We start from the raw sequence: 19,878 nt of genomic DNA, 5'->3' as shown, positions 1-19,878 counted from the left end.
ACAAGGGATGCATATCACGAGCTTGAACGCTGGCAGCAGGTAGCAATTATGCGCTTACGCACAGGACACTGCCGCCTTAACGCGCACATGTTCAAGAAGCTGAAGCTGGCACCATCACAGACCTGTCCCTGTGGTCTTGAAGACCAAACACCAGAACATGTTCTGCAGACTTGTCCCCCTCCACCAGGGACTGAGAGACACCGTGTGGCCAGAAGCGACCCCACTACGCACCAAGCTCTACGGCTGCAGACAAGACCTGGAAGCCACGACGACATTTGTCTCGCAGGCCAGCCTGACTCTGTGACAAGTGCGACCGAAAAGAAGAAGAAGAACTCTGTCATGAAACCTCTTAATACTCTTTCGGCCCTGACAGGAGAAAAAAAAAGTGGCTGGCGGGGGAAGTGTGTGTGTGGGGGGGTGAGTGTGTGTGGGGGAGAGGGGGGGGGGGGAGGGGGGGGGGGGAGGGGGGGGGGGGGGGGGGGGGGGGGGGGTCATATCTGTAATCACGACGTACATCACATCAAAAGGACCTCGGACCTACCATTCACGGGAAATAATGACGATGGATCTTTCGTGATCAGTCTGTCTTCTCAGACGAGGTAGTCATTACATATGCCACTTACTGATGATCAGTCAGAAACTAGGAACCTAGACTGAATTGGGGCAATTCAGATCCAGGGCGAGATTAACCCTTTTTGGCTGCTGAACCTTTGGCAAAAAAAAAAAAAAAAAAAGAAAAAAAAAAGGAGAGATCAACATGGCATGGGTTTGAAGTGCCGCTCCTTATTTTTGTTACCCTGCACTTTACGATGATTTCGTTGATATTGCTGTACAATAGTAGTGTCAGACACAAGAAGAGGAAGCTGAGATAAAAGAATAGTCGCTCAATGACCTGTAGATCTCAATGTATGTTATCTTTTTATTAACGTGATAGCCCTTTTCATAAGTTACGTGCCAGTAGCAGTAATGGGTTAACTACACACGCAGTTCACGTTTTTGATGACAAAATGAAAGATGACTGCTGCGCTGAGTCTATAGAAACTATTGATGGAGAATATATATATATATATATATATATATATATATATATATATATATATATATATATATATATATATATAAACAACAACAACCAAACTGTTGGTTGTAAAATAGGATTCATTTTTGAACAACAGATGAAGAAAGTTGGTTGAAAACGAAACAAATGTTGGTTGTAAAAATTAATATGACTCACTATTGATAAGAGGTGTCCAACGTTTCAGAACATAGGTTTGTCTTCAGGTTGTGTGTGTGTGTGTGTGTGTGTGTGTGTGTGTGTGTGTGTGTGTGTGTGTGTGTGTGTGTGTTATTTGGACATTTTCTTTTGTAGTTGGAAACTGTGTTGGAAATTCAATTTTTAGCCATCACATTCCTTAGTTTCAGTTTCAGTTGCTCAAGGAGGCGTCACTGCGTTCGGACAAATCCATATACGCTACACCACATCTGCCAAGCAGATGCCTGACCAGCAGCGTGACCCAACGCGCTTTTTCAGGCCTTGAGAAAAAAAAAGAAGTAATAATAATATAATAAAAAAATAAACCTTAGAAGACGGACCGATGGTCTGAAAAGTCGGGACACCTGTTATCAGAAGTGAGTCGTATTTTACAATCAACAGTTGTTGTTGTTGTTTAATATAAATTTTTTCCCTTTGTAGTTCACGCTTTGCTTTTCAGGTCACCTTCTTCTTCTTCTTCTTCTTCTTCTTCTTCTTCTTCTTCTTCTTCTTCTTCGTCTTCGTCTTCGTCTTCTTCTTCTTCGTCTTCTTCTTCTTCTTCCTCTCCTTCGTTCGTGGGCTGCAACTCCCACGTTCACTCGTATGTACACGAGTGGACTTTTACGTGAATGCCCCTTTTTTGTTTTTTTAAACCCTGCCATGTAGGCAGCCATATTCCGTTTTCGGGGGTCATGTTGTTCGAATAAAGGGAGGTATGTGGAGTGATGGCCTAGAGGTAACACGTCCGCCTAGGAAGCGAGAGAATCGGAACACGCTGGTTGGAATCACGGCTCAGCCGCCGATATTTTCTCCCCAATCCACTAGACCTTGAGTGGTGGTCTGGACGCTAGTCATTCGGATGAGACGATAAACCGAGGTCCCGTGTGCTAGCATGCACTTAGCGCACGTAAAAGAACCCACGGCAACAAAAGGGTTGTTCCTGGCAAAATTCTGTAGAAAAATCTACTTCGATAGGAAAAACAAATAAAACTGCACGCAGGAAAAAAAATACACAAAAAAAAGAAAAAAAAAGGGTGGCGCTGTGGTGTAGCGACGCGCTCTCCTTGGGGAGAGCAGCCCGAATTTCACACGGAGAAATCTGTTGTGATAAAAAGAAATACCAATACAAATGGCCGAAACGGCTTTTTTCCCCCATTTCAATGGAGAGTACTCGTGCCAGAAAGCACCTCAGCATACCCCTCCTAAAAGAAAAGAAAAAAAAAAAAAAAACAACCCAGAAAGTACCAAAGTGGTCCTTAACTTGTTTTGAACTCTGTATATCCTGCAGTAGTACCTTGATGCTGTGAATTAATTAATTATCATTTTACTGGATCAATATTTTGTGACCCCCAAACCCCACCCCACCCACCCACCCTACCCCGTATTTATTCTTTTTTTTTATTCAAAATTTGATTCAGGCGTTGACGTTTGTTTATCTACACATCAAGTGCCACTCCTTATCAAAGAAACGTGAATCTGAAACGGGACACTATGCCAAGAAACTGACACTCCTAACTGAGATGTTTGCTGTGTTAGAGGCAAATCACCATTTTATGAGATATGTTTATATTCCCATCAACTCCGAAAAGGAGATAATAAATAGATAGATAAATGAATGAATGAATGAATGAATGAATGAATGAATGGCTATTTATTTCATGACGGTAAGCAAGCAAATAATCCTCTTTATTTTTCTCTGGCCTTGGAAAAAAAGAGTTGAGAGGTGATGTGTGTGTGTGTGTGTTGGGGGGGGGGGTGAGGTGTGGGGGCGGGGGGGAGGGGGGTGGGGGGTGGGGGCAGGAGGGGCGGAGACGGGGGGGTGGGGAGAGAAAATGTTTGAAAAAGAGCCGGGAAGAAAACAATCATTGTATCAAAGCAGCACAATATTACAAAACTACGAAAAGAAGAAAAAAAAACAGAGAGAGAGAGAGAGAGAAGGAGAGGGAGAGGGGAAGAGAGAGAGGGGGAGAGATAGGGGAGGAGAAAGAGAGACAGACTAACAGAGAGAGAGAGAGAGAGAGAGAGAGAAACGAAACGAAATGAAACTTGAGAGAGAGAGGGGGGAAGAGAGAGAGAGGGAGAGAGACAGACAGAGAAGAGAGAGAGGGAGAGAGAAGAGAGAGAGAGAGAGAGAGAGAGAGAGAGAGAGAGACGAAACGAAACTTGAGAGAGAGAGAGAGGAAGGGGAAAGAGAGAAAAAGAGAGAGAGAATGAGGGAGAGAGAGAGAGAGAGAGAGAGAGAGAGAGACCAACAGACACAGAGACAGAGACAGAGACAGACAGACAGACACAGACACAGAGACAGAGACATAGGCAGAGAGAGAGAGACAGACAGACAGACAGACAGACAAAGACAGAGGTAGAGAAAGAGAGACAGAGAGAAAAATCATCTGGCGTCTGTCTTACGTTTCGAAGTCTCTCAACCGGCGTGTGATGTATGCACATGCTGGTTACGTGCAAGTTGGCAGCTGGGCATCATTGCTGTCTATAGAGGGAGTGAACGGTGTCTCTGTGGCTATGGTGGACGTGAATGGAGATTGGGTGGCCTTGATTATGCTTCAACGGTTTTTTCTTGCAACTTTGTTGTTGTTCATCGGTTTTATGTCTTTTCACCAAGAGTGATGTTAGACAGGAAAAAAAGGGGTGGCTGGGGGGTGAGGGGTTGGGGGGGGGGGGGGGGCGGGGGGGGGGGGGGGGGAGTTTGGAGTAGGAATGTTTAAATTCGAAGGAGTGGTGGTAGTAGTGGTGGTTGTGGTTGTTTCCTGAACTGGACCTGGGTAAAGTGGCGTGAGTGTTTCTGAGTGCTCTGTGTGTGTGTGTGTGTGTGTGTGTGTGTGTGTGTGTGTGTGTGTGTGTGTTCGTTCGTTCGTTCTTTAGTTTAACGTCTTTTCACTGTAAGTCATATTAGACAAGGGTAGGAAAAAAAATCGAGTTGGAGGAGGGGGACGGGGGGTTGGGGGTGGGAGGAATTGTGTGTGTGTGTGTGTGTGTGTGTGTGCGGGCGCCTGTGTGTGTATTTATGTGTGTGCGCCTGTGTTCATGTGTGTGCGTGTGTATATGTATATGTGTGTACTTGTGTGTATCTGAAAATGATAAAAAATAAAGCAAGGGAGAGAGAGACAGAGACAGAAACAGATAGAGACAGAGATAGAGGCAGAGACAGAGACAGACAGACAGACAGACAGACAGAGACAGAGACAGAGAGACAGACAGAGGCAGAGAAAGAGAGACACAGAGAGAAATTCACTGGCGTCTGTCCGACGTTTCGAAGAGTCTCTCAAATGGCGTGTGATGTATGCACATGCTGGTTACGTGCGAGTTGGCAGCTGGGCATCATTGCTGTCTATAGAGGGAGTGTGAACGGTGTCTCTGTGGCTATGGTGGACGTGGATGGAGATTGGGTGGCCTTGATTATGCTTCAACGGTTTCTTCCTGCAACTTTGTTGTTGTTGTTGTTGTTCATTGGTTTTACATCTTTTCACCAAGAGTGATGTTAGACGAGGGGGTGGGGTGGGGGGTGTAAGGGGTGGAGGGGGGTGGAGGTGGGAGTAGGGATGTGTAAGGGGTGGAGGGGGGTGGAGGTGGGAGTAGGGATGTTTAAATTCGAAGGGCTGCTGGTGGTGGTGGTGGTGGTTGTATCCTGAACTGAACCTTGGTAAAGTTGCGTGAGTGTTTCTGCGTCCGTTCTCTCTCTCTCTCTGTTAGTGTGTGTGTTAGTGTGTGTGTGTGTGTGTGTGTGTGTTCATGTGTGTGCATGTGTATATGTCTATGTGTGTGCTTGTGTGTATCTGAAAATGAGAAAAATTAAAGCAAGGGAGAGAGAGAGAGAAAGAGAGAGCGACAGAGAGAGACAGAGACAGAGAAACAGAGACAGACAGACAGAGACAGGATAAGAGAATTAGAGACAGAAAGAGAGAGAGAGACAGAGACAGAGAGACAGAGGCAGAGAAAGAGAGACAGAGAGAAAAATCCTCTGGCGTCTGTCTGACGTTTCGAAGTCTCTCAAATGGCGTGTGATGTATGCACATGCTGGTTACGTGCGAGTTGGCAGCTGGGCATCATTGCTGTCTATAGAGGGCGTGTGAACGGTGTCTCTGTGGCTATGGTGGACGTGGATGGAGATTGGGTGGCCTTGATTATGCTTCAACGGTTTCTTCCTGCAACTTTGTTGTTGTTGTTGTTGTTCATTGGTTTTACATCTTTTCACCAAGAGTGATGTTAGACGGGGAAAAAAAGGGGGGACGGAGGGGTTGTGGGGGTGGAGGTGGTGGTTGTATCCTGAACTAGACCTGGGGTAAAGTGACGTGTTTCTGCGTGCTATCTGTCTCTCTCTGTTAGTGTGTGTGTGTGTGTGTGTGTGTGTGTGTGTGTGTGTGTGTGTGTGTGTGTGTGTGTGTGTGTGTCTGAAAATGAGAAAAAAGAAAGAAAGAAGGAGAAAAATGTAAAGAGAGAGAGAGACAGATAGACAAACAGATAGACAGAGACTGGATGAGAGAGTCAGAGACAGTAAGAGAGAGACAGAGAGACAGACAGACACACACACACACACATAGACAGGGACAGTTTAAGTTTCAGTTTCTCAAGGACGCGTCACTGCGTTCGAGCAAATCCATATAGGCTACACCACATCTGTTAGGCAGATGTCTGACAGCAGCTTAACCCAACGCGCTTGTAAGGCCTTGCGTACATGGCTTACATATTTGTGTACCTATTAGAGTGCATTTCTTTGTACACTATTTTGCCACAGGACAACACTCTCGTTGCCATGGGTTCTTTTCTAGTGCGCCACGTGCGTGCTGCACACTGGATCTTGGTTTATCATCTCATCCGAAAGACTAAACGCTCAGTTTGATTTTCCAGTCAAACTTGGGAGAAAGGACGAAGGGAGAGTCCGCGCGGGATTCGAACCCACACCCTCACGGACTCTTGTGTATTGGCAGCTGAGCGTCTTAAGGCCAGACACTACAGTCAAATAACGACTTTTTTTTCTCTCCGAATATATCGCTATCTTTTTTCTTTCTTTTTCTTTTTTTTGTCTGCTATGTGTATCATCACTTGTGGATCACAAAAAAGTGTTCTTAGAATTTTGTGAATACCCATTGCTATGGAAACAAATCAAAATGGCCGCCAAACAATGCATTAAAGAAATCAGGTTTGTGGTCCATGTGGTGCATGCAGACACTTTTTGTTATGTGGACGTGATACACAATGGGATTAACTTCATTTTCACGTGAGATTGTGTTTTGATTCTTCAATTATTGTACTTTTTATGAATTTTTGAATTTTTGGGTATTGCGAAATCCTCAACATTTACAATGGGTAAAAAGATTGGAACTGCTATGAATTAAAACCCAAAGAATATTTTCATACATACTCGTCATAAAACTTCAATAACATGTCATAAAACGATCATGCAAAGTCTCATGGTTGTAGGTTTACTCATCATTGAGCAAGTCCAAGGTATGTTGTCAAGGCCAGAAACTTGACGACTTACGTCAAAATTGAACTAAGAATTATTAATAAACACTTTCGTGATTCAGCAAGCAATCTGTATTGGCAATTTTTTTTTCATTGTTAAAGACATCTTTACAGTGGAAAAAACTTATGCACATGATAGAAGAGATGTTCAAGAATCAAAATCCATCAAAAACCCAATCATGAAAAATCATTTTGGTCTCTTTTGCACTTGCCGTGTCCCCCCTTAACCATTCTGCTACCTTCCTCCTGACACAAGGACAGAAATAGGTTAAGTGAAGTGATGAAATGTGGCGTGCCAACAGCCTATCACTATCACCAACCAGCTCTGAGGGTCCTGTCTTCCTTCTTTAAATTGATTCTGTTCTGGGAGTCCGGTAGGAAACCATCGCTTTTTCTTTTGTTGGAAAAAAAGATTTTGTTGCGAGACAGAGAGAGATGGCAGAGAAAGAGACAAAGAGAGAGGGGGAGAGGGGAGAGAGGGAGGACAGAGATTAGGGAGAGAGATGAGGGGAGATGAGAGGAGAGGGAAGAGAGAGGGGGGAAGAGATTGAGAGAGAGAGATGGGGGAAGTGAAAGAGAGAAGGGGAAATGATTGAGAGAGAGAGAGAGAGACAGAGACAGAGACAGACAGACAGAGACAGAGAGACATAGAGACAGAGGGGCAGAGAGAGAGGGGGAGAGAGAGAGAGGGAGAGAGAGACAGAGACAGAAACAAAGACAGAGACAGAGACAGACAGACACAGAGACAGACAGACACAGAGACAGAGACATGGACACAGACAGACACAGAGACAGACACAGAGAGAGAGACAGACAGAGACACAGATAGACAGAGACACAGACAGACAGACAGACAGAGACCCCGAGACACAGAGAACGAACGAACAAGTAAACTATCCAGCCTATTTTGCAATGATAAAAAATTCGACGAAAAACTAGTCGCAAGCGAAACGCAATGTCTCAGAAAGGAACCCATGGAAATGTTTTTCTGTTGTTGTTTGTTTTTGTTTTCCGATGTACAACCACATAGACACTCATCATTATCAATAGCTAGGCAATCACTCGGTTGACATCGCGTAGCTCAGCATCAAACACACATATCACCAGGGCATCATGAAGGGCACATACATGATGAAGAACACACACACACACACACACACACACACACACACACACACACACACACACAAGAGGAACAGAAGAAAACCTCACAGTCCCAGTCCCAATAGCCACAGCAGAAAGTGAGGTGAGGTGGTGAAGATGTAGCGTGCTGACAACCCATCACTGTCAGCATCAGTTCTGGGGGAGAAGGGGGGGGGGAGGGGAGGGGGGAGAGGGAGCGGAGGGGTCAGTGGGGGTGAGGGGGGGGAGGGAGGAGGGCCTGTCCTGTCGTTCTGTACTTCTGTCTGTCAGTCTGGGGCACACTTTCTGGGAGTCTGATGGACACAATGGTTGCGTTTGTGGGGGAAGCTGTGACGAGGTAGATAGATAGATAGATAGACAGATAGATAGAGACACAGAGATAGATAGATAGATGAATAGATAGATAGATAGAGACACAGAGATAGATAGATAGATAGATAGATAGATAGATAGATAGACACAGATATAGGTAGAGACGCAGAGATAGGTAGATAGATAGATAGATGGATAGATTGATAGATAGATAGAGAGAGAGAGAGAGAGAGAGATAGGGAGAGAGAGACACACACACACAGATATAGATAGATAAATAGATTGACTGATTCATAACGAGACAGATAGACAGATATAGATAGATATAGATAGATAGATAGATAGATAGATAGATAGATAGATAGATAGAAGGGGAGGGATAGAGAACGAGAGAAAGAGACAGAGAGAGAGAGTGACAGACAGACAGACAAGACAGAGAGAGACAAGCACACACACACACACACACCCACACACACACACACACACAAGAGGAACAGAAGAAAACCTCACAGTCCCAGTCCCAATAGCCACAGCAGAAAGTGAGGTGAGGTGGTGAAGATGTAGCCGTGCTGACAACCCATCACTGTCAGCATCAGTTCTGGGGGAGAGGGGGGGGAGGGGAAGGGGGGAGAGGGAGCGGAGGGGTCAGTGGGGGGGGGGGAGGGAGGAGGGCCTGTCCTGTCGTTCTGTACTTCTGTCTGTCAGTCTGGGGCACACTTTCTGGGAGTCTGATGGACACAATGGTTGCGTTTGTGGGGGAAGCTGTGACGAGGTAGATAGATAGATAGATAGATAGATAGATAGATAGATAGATACACAGAGATAGATAGATAGATGAATAGATAGATAGAGACACAGAGATAGATAGATAGATAGATAGATAGAGACACAGATATAGGAAGAGACGCAGAGATAGGTAGATAGATAGATAGATGGATAGATTAAGAGAGAGAGAGAGAGAGAGAGACACACACACACACACACAGATAGACAGATAGATAGATGGATAGATTGACTGATACATAAAGAGACAGACAGACAGACAGACAGACAGACAGATAGATAGATAGATAGATAGATAGATAGACAGATAGATAGATAGATAGATAGATAGAAAGGGATAGAGAACGAGAGAGAGAGAGAGAGAGAGAGAGTGACAGACAGACAGACAAGACAGATAGACAAGCACACACACACACACACACACACACACACACACACACACACACACAGAGAGAGAGAGAGAGAGAGAGAGAGAGAGAGAGAGAAGAGGAACAGAAGAAAACCTCACAGTCCCAGTCCCAATAGCCACAGCAGAAAGTGAGGTGAGGTGGTGAAGATGTAGCGTGCTGACAACCCATCACTGTCAGCATCAGTTCTGGGGGAGAGGGGGGAGGGGAGGGGAGGGGAGGGGAGGGGAAGGGAGAGCGGTGGTGGGGGTGGGAGGTGCGGGGGGGGGGGGAAGGAGGGGGGAGGGCCTGTCCTGCAGTTCCCTACTTCTGGGGCACACTTTCTGGGAGTCTGATGGACACAATGGTTGCGTTTGTGGGGGAAGGTGTGACGAGATAGATAGATAAATAGATAGAGACACAGAGATAGATAGATAGATAGATAGACATAGAAGCTGTAACGAGACAGACAGACAGACACACACACAGACACACACACACACACACACACACACACACACAGCAGGAGGGTGGGGGTGTAAGGGGGGGAGGTCAGAAAGAGAGAGGGAGGGGGGCAGAGAAAGAGACACAGAAACAGAGAGACAGAAAGGGAAGAGAAGGAGGGAGGGAGAGAGAGAGAGAGAGAGCGAGAGAGCGGCTTGACGTTTTGACATTTTGACGCATTGACACTTTGACGTCACTGGCCACGAGGTCCTTATGACATAGGTGAATGCATCAACGTACTTTCAATCTATAACAAAATCCATTATAATAAACGAATAAATCGGTGAAAGCAAATAATGAAACAACAAAAAAAAGTCCTTCCTTGGAGAAAAATGATAGTAAGCAACAGGCCACCCAACACATAATAACTCCGTTCATTCACCTATCAATGCACCATTCAACACAGAGAGAGAGAGAGAGAGAGAGAGAGAGGGTGTAAATGGCTGGTTGAAGGATTATCCACAGACGAGGAACGTGTGTGCATGGATCTCTGTCTGTTTGTCTGTCTGTCTATCTGTTTGTCTGTCTGTTTCTCTCTCTCTCTCTCTCTCTCTCTCTATCTATCTATCTATCTATCTATATATATATATATATATATATATATATATATATATATATATATATATATATATATATATATATATATATATATATATATATTGTTATGAATTCTTTGTGATATATTTCTCACATGTGCGGCGTCTGGAAAATACACACTCACTGACACACACACACATACGCAGATAGACCCCCCCCCCCACACACACACACATACACATACGCAGATTATCACCCACACACCCACACACAGGCACACAGACACAGACACAGACAGACAGACGCACACACCACACACACACACACACACACGCACACACACACAAACAAACACACGCGCGCGCGCGCGCTTACGCAGATAAAGACAACCACCCCCACCCCCTCACACACACACAGACACAGAACACAGACACACACACACACACCCTTACCCCCTCCCTCCCCCAACCCCCATCACCATCACACCCCCCCCCCCCTCACATACACACATACACACGCGCACGCGCGCGCGCGTTAAACCTCGAAATATCGTTCATACAAATAATACAGAACATGTTCGTATAACACTGAATCTTGTGCAGGAGACAAATCAAAGCAATTTTCACTCAACACGTTAACACGAATGTCTTAACTCTGAACTCACAAGAATGAAGGACTTCTTCTTCTTCTTCTTGGGCATTCCCGGACCATGTCCAAACGGTCAGTCCAGAGTAGGTTACGAAGTCCGCAGTCCGCTGGAGCTCTGTAGCCGTTTCCCAACAACTTGTCCTGGAGCGCTGCGGGACTGGGCCAGATCTGGCTCCTCAAGCTCTTCGTGTAGAGGGCAGTCTTGCAGGAGGACATGGGCTGGAGTTTGTTTGAGGAGCGGTGTCACACGGACATTGGTCTGTGTGGGGAAATGCTCAGTTTGTAGAGTTGGGAGAGGAGCTGGCAGTGGTCTGTGCACAGTCTGAGGAGGATGTGTATGCGTTTCGGCGAGCTTATATGTAACGTCTATTCACTTGTCGTCCAGTTCATTTACTTTAGTTTGACGGGCGCAATAGCCGAGTGGTTAAAGCGTAGGACTTTCAATCTGAGGGTCCCAGATTTTTCTTGTGCTTTTAATACAATTGAACCTTTTGTACTTATCCAGCGTTTGACAAAATGAATGTAAATGCAAATGTCGTTTTATGGATTCATGATTTTTTTTTTTAAGGGATAGACCACAGCGTGTCAGTGTTGATGGCTGCCTGTCGGATGAGATTGTGCTCAGCACAGGGGCTCCACAAGGATGTGTACTGTCTCCCACACTATTTTCCTTCTGCACTGACCATATGAGATGTCAGGCTGTTTTTACATCACTTCTTACATTTGCAGACGACATGGCTCTGGTGGGACTTCTGAAAGACGAGGACTCCTTAGCTACACATTTTACTCAAATTTCTGTTCTTAGTGCATGGTGTAGAGAAAGCTTCTTAGAAATGAACGTTGGTGAAACAACTGAATTAGTGATGGATGGAAGGAATACAGAGGACAGTTTTGCACCGGTGACACTAAACGATGATCATGTGGAAGCTGTGCCATGTTTTAAATATTTAGGTACATAATAGACTACAAACTTTCTTTCAACGAGCACATAGACATGATAGTTAAGAAAGCCCATCAACGTGTATACCCTGTTGAGGAAGCTTAGAGCTTTTAATGATAGTCCAGATATACTTCAGAACATACATAGAAGTCTTATCGAAAGTATTTTAATCTTTAACATTGTTTCTTGGTGGAAGTCTCAGTGTGAAAAACAGAGGACGACTTGCTCGAACAGTGAGTATGGCTGGCAAAATTACTGGAACAAAAACAACTGTCTTTAGACGATCTATACCACGAGGCAGTGAGGCAGAAGACTGTCCAGATAACAATTGACTGCTCTCGCCCCCTGTAGCCCCGTTTTGAAATGCTTCCCTCTGGTCGGCGGTATAGATTGCTGCTTGCAAAGAAAAACATGTTTAACAGATCCTTCGCTCCAACAGCGGTACCTGTTTGAAACGCCTCTTTGCACTGACTAAATTCAACTAACGAACACTATGACCGATATTTGAATATCTTGTTACAAAATTCAGCTTTGATTTGCATGCCTGTGATTATATATTTAGATTTTGTGTCCCTTAATTTGGTAGATTAAGTGATATATTCATTTAGCATTTTATGTATGAGGTAGTCTTAATCTGCGACTTACTTGTTCTTAAACTTGAATTATGGCCCTGGATGTGAGTGCATGCGTGTACATGTGTGTGTGTGTGTGTGTGTGTGTGTGTGTGTGTGTGTGTGTGTGTGTGTGTGTGTGTGTGTGTGTGTGTGTGTGTGTATATATATATATATATATATATATATGGCACTGAATTTCAATGTCCATTCACTAGCAAGTAGCGCAAGTTCACTTATTTTTCATCCATTCTTTTCTTTTTTGTTTCATCAATGCTGTTTCTGGTCAGAAAAAAACAACAACAAACAAACAAACAAACAAACAACGACAACAACAACAACAATAAACAAACACTGTTATTCATCCACTTTTCTGTTCTTCTATCAACTGCTTTTAACCGTGTTTTTCGCCGTTTCTGATTTCAAACAAACATGCGTGCGCGCGTGTGTGTGTGTGTGGTCACATTTTGGTGTGTGTATGTAACATAGATATAATGTTTTATGTTATCAAAAGCGTTTTTGTAAAGCACCTAGAGCAGATTTCTGGATAGTGTGCTATATAAGTATCCATTATTATTATTATTATTATTAAACATCAACAACAACAAAGAAACGAAAACTCGGGACCCCCGCACCTCCCACCCTCCTCCCCACTCCAGACACCAGACCGGAAACCGGCACCACGCATGCGCACAAGCAGCCACCGGCAGACAGAGAGATACAACCCCCTCTTCCCCCACCCCCCCCCACCCCCCCACCAATTTTCCCCGCCCCCGCAACCCCGTCCCCTCGCTGGCACCAGGAAGTGCCGGCCCTGGAGGCACGCCAAAAATATCATTTTTTCCCCTTCACACCGTTGACGTGTAGTTTCCTAGAAAGCGCGCGTCGTCTCATACACACACACACACACAGGCACTCACACACACACACACATACACGCACGCACTTACACACACACACACACGCACGCATTCACACACACACACACACACACACACACACACACACACACACACACACACACACACACACACACACACACACACACACACACACAGCGCAAACACACACACACATACGGCAAACACAGACACACACACACTCACACACACACACACACACACACACACACCTACACACACACACACACACACACACACTGTGACAAACACACACACACACACGCACATATATATGTATATATACATACATACATATATATATATATATATATATATATATATATATATATATATATATATATATATATACACACATATATAGAAGAAAAAAAAAGCGCGCGCGTCTTGTGACAAATGCGCTTTACTGCACTACAGTCACAACCCGCTCGCAGGACGCTCATTATCAGAGACTTTGGACGTTGTGAGTGGGAGCTAGGGGCCCGGGGATTGGGGGATGGGGATTTCGGAGGGGGGATGGGGGAGTGGAGGGAGAAAGTGGCGAGGAAGGGGAGGGGGTGATGTAGAAGGGTGGGGGAGGGTCAACGACTTTGAACTATTGCTCGCTTGCCCTCACTAGTTTGTGGCCTGCCTGACTCTGTCTTTCGCTTCTGCTTCAAAGCTAAACCGCAGTTGCAAGTGTACACGCATTGACAGGGAGAGAGAGAGAGAGCGAAAAAAAAAAAAAAATCAACCCAAAACAAAAAACAAAACAAAAAATACATACATAGGTGTGGTGGTAAACATGCAGTTCTTTACCTAGTTTTCTTTCTTTATTTTTTTTCCTTCTTCTTCTTTAAAAAAAAAAATTGTTTAACACCACTGGAATTGACAGCGAGTGCAGTTGTTTGACTGACAGCTGACAGCCTTTTTTTTTTGTTGGGTATCCTTTATTTTTGTGTGTGGTGTGATGAGAGTTATCGAACGTAGAGCCCTAACTGTGGCGAGAGTTATCGAGCGTTAGTTACTGTGATGAATTTGGCTTGAAATGTGGGTGACGTTTGTTGTTATAATTATAATTATAATTTTTTTTTTCTTCTTCTTTTTTTCTTTCTATTCTGCCGCGCCTGACGTATTTTGCTGTTTGTTCCAAGGAGTGACGACGCACTTAATTCTATTTTATTTTTCAGTTCAGTTGACGTTCAGTTCTTCGTGTGTCAAGGAGCAGTGATGGCTCTCGAGGTGAGTGAGTGCGTTGGTTTGGCTCTTTTGGTTGTTTGTTTGATGTTTGATTGTGTTTATTTATTTGTTGGTTTTTGCTTCTGCTTTTCCAGACAAGGAAGTGAAAGAAGTGTGTGTTTGTGTGTGTGTGTGTGTGTGTGTGTGTGTGTGTGTGTGTGTGTGTGTGTGTGAGAGAGAGAGAGAGAGAGAGAGAGAGAGAGGGAGAGAGAGAGAGTTTGAATACTTCCTTATTGTTTTAATTTTTTTTTTCTTCCATTATTCGTACCAAACTTTTGGGTGGCAAGTGTGTGTTTGTTGATAGAAAGTTGGCATGCTTTGTTCATTTTGAGTCTATGTCTGTCTGTCTGTTTGTATGTCTCTCTCTCTCTCTCTCTCTCTCTCTCTCTCTCTCTCTTTGTCTCTCCATATATTATGTACAACTGATTTGTAGGCAATTCTTCTTCTTGTTTTTCTTGCTCTTGTTCTTGTTCATGTTCTCGTTCTTTTCCTTCTGGCTGTTCTTACTATCAGTTCATGATTTTTTTTTTTTTTTTTTTTTGGGGGGGGGGGGGGGGGGGGGGGGGTTAGGGGGGTGTCTGTTTATTTGGAAACAATTACAATGCATATTTGAAGAACGTAAACATAGCATTATTATTATAATTATTATTCCAGTCACAGCTGGAATAGACAATGGTAACGGCATACCGTCATTATTTTCTTCTGCTTTCTGGAACATTCAGAAGAGTTTGTGCATTCCAAATAACAGGGGCGTTAACAATTTCCGTTGTTTTTTTTGTTGTTGTTGTTGTCTTTTCGTTTTGTTTTGTTTTGTTTTTTTCATTCTAAAGATAAGCATTCAGGAGTTGACTAAAACAGATGGTCTGGGTGCTTGTGTGGTGGGTAAAGGGTGGAGATTTTTTTCCGATCTCCCAGGTCAACATATGTGCAGACATGCTTGGCAATATCACTTCTTGTACAATGTCCGCGGCGAACAACGATCGAAATCCTCTGATGCACAGGGCACAAGCATCTTTGCACCTTGGAATTCCCAACGCCCGTGTTTAACCACAGAACGATGCATAAAAAACAACAACAAAAAACAAAAAAAAACAAGCGGAGGTAAGGGATAGGGTCGGGGGCGGTGGGGGAGGGAGTGTGTGTGTGTGTGTGTATAAGAGAGAGAGAGAGAGAGAGAGAGAGAGAGAGAGAGAGAGAGAGAGATTGTTTCGACACTAAAACAGCCCACTATGCTTTTTGTAGATTGTGTAGCATACTTGTGCGTGTGTTAGTGTGTGTGTTAGTGTGTGTGTGTGTGTGTGTGTGTGTGTGTGTGTGTGAGAGAGAGAGAGAGAGAGAGAGAGAGAGAGAGAGAGAGAGAGAGAGAGAGAGTGTGTGTGTTTGTTTCGACACCATGCTTTCTGTAGATTGCGTAGCATACTTGTTTGTGTGTTAGAGTGTGTGTGTGTGTGTGTGTGTTGTGTGTGTGTGTGTGTGTGTGCGCGCGCGCGCGCGTGCGTGCGTGCATGAGTGTGTGTGTGTTGGTGTGTGTGTGTATGTGTGTGTGTGACAGAGAGAGAGAGAGAGAGAGGAGTGTGTGTGTGTTGGTGTGTGTGTGTATGTGTGTGTGTGACAGGAGAGAGAGAGAGAGAGAGAGAGAGAGAGAGAGAGAGAGAGAGATGTTTTGACGCCAAGTAAACTGCCCACCCGCGGGGCTTTCCATAGATCGCGTAGCAAACAAGTCATCTCAGTAAGAAAAGATCTGAGCACATCACTCCTCTTTTGCAACACCTCCACTGGCTCCCTGTCTCACACAGAATAAAGTACAAGATCAGCACTCTATGTTACAAATGTATTCACAGATCTGCCCTTTCCTATCTCTGTGGCTGCCTTCACCTCTACACTCCATCTCGCTCACTACGATCGGCTGCGGATCCACTCTGTTTACGCATACCCATATTCAAACACTCGACTGTTGACCGCCGTTCTTTCTCTGTCTCTGGACCTTGCAATTGGAATGAACTTCCTCTTTCGCTTCGTCATGTCTCCGCACTCAGCTCTTTTCAAGTCTGGGCCTTAAAACCCACCTCTTCCCAAAATAGCCTCCCTTCCCTGCCTCTTCCTTGTCTTCAGTTTCTCCAGTTTTAGAGTTATGCATGCGTGTGAATGACTGGTGCGGAAGCGCTTTGATTTGTCTCTGCACAAGATTCAGCGCTATATAAATACCATTGTTATTATTATTATTTTTTTTATTATTATTGGCGCTGTAGTATAGCGACGCGCTGTCCCTGGGGAAAGCAGCCCGAATTTCACACAGAAAAATCAGTTGTGATAAAAAAGAGAAATACAATACAATCCAATCCAATTATTATTATTATTATTGTTGTTGTTGTTTCCTCTCTTCTGTTGTGCTCTGCTCCTCTTATGTCTTTCTGTTTGTTCCATCTCCCGCTCTTTCTGCTTACTTCCCAGGTCTTGTTTCACGATGGGGGTTTGTCTGTTTGTCTGTCTGTCTGTGTTTGTGTGATGTACGACCTGGTTCATGGGAAAGAAGACCTCTTTGGAACTTGTAATTTTTGTTGTTGTTGTTTTTCCTTGGTTTGCACGGTGAAGTGATGCTAGATTTTCCGCCAAACAGCAGTATAGGCAGCCAGTGTAATGGGCATCGCTCATACATAACCAGAGGTGTTTTCTTGTCCGTGTACTTCTGTTAAAAAAAGAAAGAGAGAAAAGAAAAAAAGCACTAAAAACAACACCAACAATAACACATACACAAACACACAAAAAAGGAACAACATCGAACAGTAGCAGCAGCAACAACAACAACAACAAAAACAACAACAAAAAACGGCAGGTCAGGTATTGTTTACAAACCACTGAATCACTGTCAGCTGTTGTAGGAAACACAAGTTTCAGCTGTTTTTTTATTTTATTTATTTTATTTTATTTTTTGTTTTCAGTTTCTCAAGGAAGCGTCACTCCGGACAAATCCATATACGCTACACCACATCTGCTAGGCAGATGCCTGACCAGCAACAGAACCCAACGCACTTTGTCAGGTCTTGAGTGCATGCATAAATTTTAAAATCAGAGTAGATTTCGTCTTCATAAGGAGCAAGCCAACAAACTGGTGTCATACAATGAAATCAAGACAATCATCAAGGCACAGCAAGGAATAAAATGGCGCCTCCAGCACCCCAAATATAACCCAGAAGACAGATACCATTTGCTGGAACGACGGGAACAGGTCAAGATCTTCCGCCTGAGGACTGGACACAACCGCCTGCTCCACCACCTGCACACAAAATTTGGCATTGGACAGAGTGGAGAGTGCCCTTGTGGTGAGGGACCAATGACAACCGACCACATCCTTCAAGACTCTAGAGCGCATGCAGCATCCAGGAGGAAGTATTGGCCAACACCGACAGCAGTGGAAGCCAAACTGTACGGCACTCTGGAGGAGCTGCGACGGACGGCAGCCTTCATCGAGGACACCGGGCTGCTCATCTAATGGGAGGCGAACGAGGAAGAAGAAGAAGTCTTCAGAGTTTTGCCAGAGGACAACACTCTCGTTGCCATGGGTTCTTTTTCAATGCGCAACAAGTGCGTACTGCACAGGGCAGAACCTTGGTTTATCGTCTCTCATCTGAACGATCAGACTCTCAGTACGATTTTCCAGTCAAACTGTGAAGAGGAGAGAGAGAGAGAGAGAGAGAGAGAGAGAGAGAGAGAGAGAGAGAACAAGAACAACAACAAGAACAAAATTTTTTATTCCTTAAGGCGGCCACCAGCCCATAGGAAAGGGTCTCTTGCAAAAAGAGTGTACATCTTTGGTATACGTTTCATGTCAATTGAGTAGTAACTTGAATACTTAGACCAAGCTATTATTAATAAAGGTCAAATTACACATCTTCAAACCGTTGTCTATGACGAAGAGCATAGAAAAGATACATACTCAACTTTCTTATTTAAAAAAAAAAAATCCATGTTTCAATATTTCAGTGTAGTCTTAGGTAATACCTGGTAAGTACTTGTTTCTGATACTGGTATATGGGGGACACACATGAATAAAGTGGTGTTCGGATTCATCAACTTTACAGACTGTACAGTACAGTGCAGTACAGTACAGTACAGTACAGTACAGTACACACACACACACACACACACACACACACACACACACACACAGATTCGAACCCAGACCCTCACGAACTCTGTATTGACATTCTACCACTCTGATTTTTCAAACGCATTTCAAAAGTGTCCGTGTTGCACGTGTTCTTAAAGCAGCTGTTTGTAGTTGACATTCTACCACTCTGATTTTTCAAACGCATTTCAAAAGTGTCCGTGTTGCACGTGTTCTTGAAGCAGCTGTTTGTATTTTTATCGAGAGGCCAGCCAGTGACAGACCATGCATGTATATGGATAATAGTCAGTTGCGTCCGACAATGACCACCAGAGCAGCAGATGGGGGGCATCTGTTGTTCCGACTGTTTGGGCCAGAGACGGGCGCAACAGCCGAGTGGTTAAAAGCGTCGCACTTTCAGTCTGAGGGTCCCGGGTTCGACTCCCGGTAACGGCTGCCTGGTGGGTAAAGGGTGGAGATTTTCCCCTATCTCCCAGGTGAACATAATGTGCAGACCCTGCTAGTGTCTGAAACCCCTTCGTGTGTATACGGCAAGTAGAAGATCAAATACGCACGTTAAAGATCCTGTAAGCGTTCGGTGGATTATGGAAACAAGAACATTCCCAGCATGAAAAACGGAGCATGGCTGCCTACATGGCGGGGGCAAAAAACGGCCATACACGTAAAAGCCCACTCGCGTGCACACGAGTGAACGTGGGAGTTGCAGCCCACGAACGAAGAAGAAGTGTCGTGCCCAAGATACACATCCCCACTTTCTCGGCCAAGAGGGTTTTTAGGACAGTCGTCGTTGGGATGGTTCCTGGACTAGGCTGACCCTGGAGAAAGGTCCAGTGACGGTGAGGAAAGACCCACTGACCACAGGGAAAGTCCTGTTGACAGTGGGAAATACTACAGCTTGGGATTTTCTCTTGAGGGCACGTAAGACCGTATGGCTGTGTCTGGAGTGGCACTGTCTTCATCTGTCTGCAGGCAAGGGCGGTTTGGTCTGTGGGGTGTGCTCAGCAGCTCGAGGGTGGTGTC

General features: G+C 44.6%; 1 protein-coding gene across 1 annotated transcript in view; it reads left to right on the top strand.

The window, feature by feature from the left end:
- Positions 1-14,637: 14,637 nt before the first annotated feature.
- Positions 14,638-19,878, top strand: part of LOC143277109 (PDF receptor-like) — a 333,041-nt gene continuing 327,800 nt past the window's right edge. The window contains exon 1 of the mRNA XM_076581850.1: positions 14,638-14,735. Coding sequence (XP_076437965.1) covers positions 14,724-14,735 — 12 coding nt within the window. The 5' untranslated portion in view covers positions 14,638-14,723. The remainder of the gene's footprint in view (positions 14,736-19,878) is intronic.

The sequence above is a fragment of the Babylonia areolata genome, chromosome 2 (assembly GCF_041734735.1).
Source record: "Babylonia areolata isolate BAREFJ2019XMU chromosome 2, ASM4173473v1, whole genome shotgun sequence".
NCBI classification, from domain to species: domain Eukaryota; kingdom Metazoa; phylum Mollusca; class Gastropoda; order Neogastropoda; family Buccinidae; genus Babylonia; species Babylonia areolata.
Note: the sequence above shows the minus strand (reverse complement) of the source record. Positions and strands in the feature narration are given on the sequence as shown.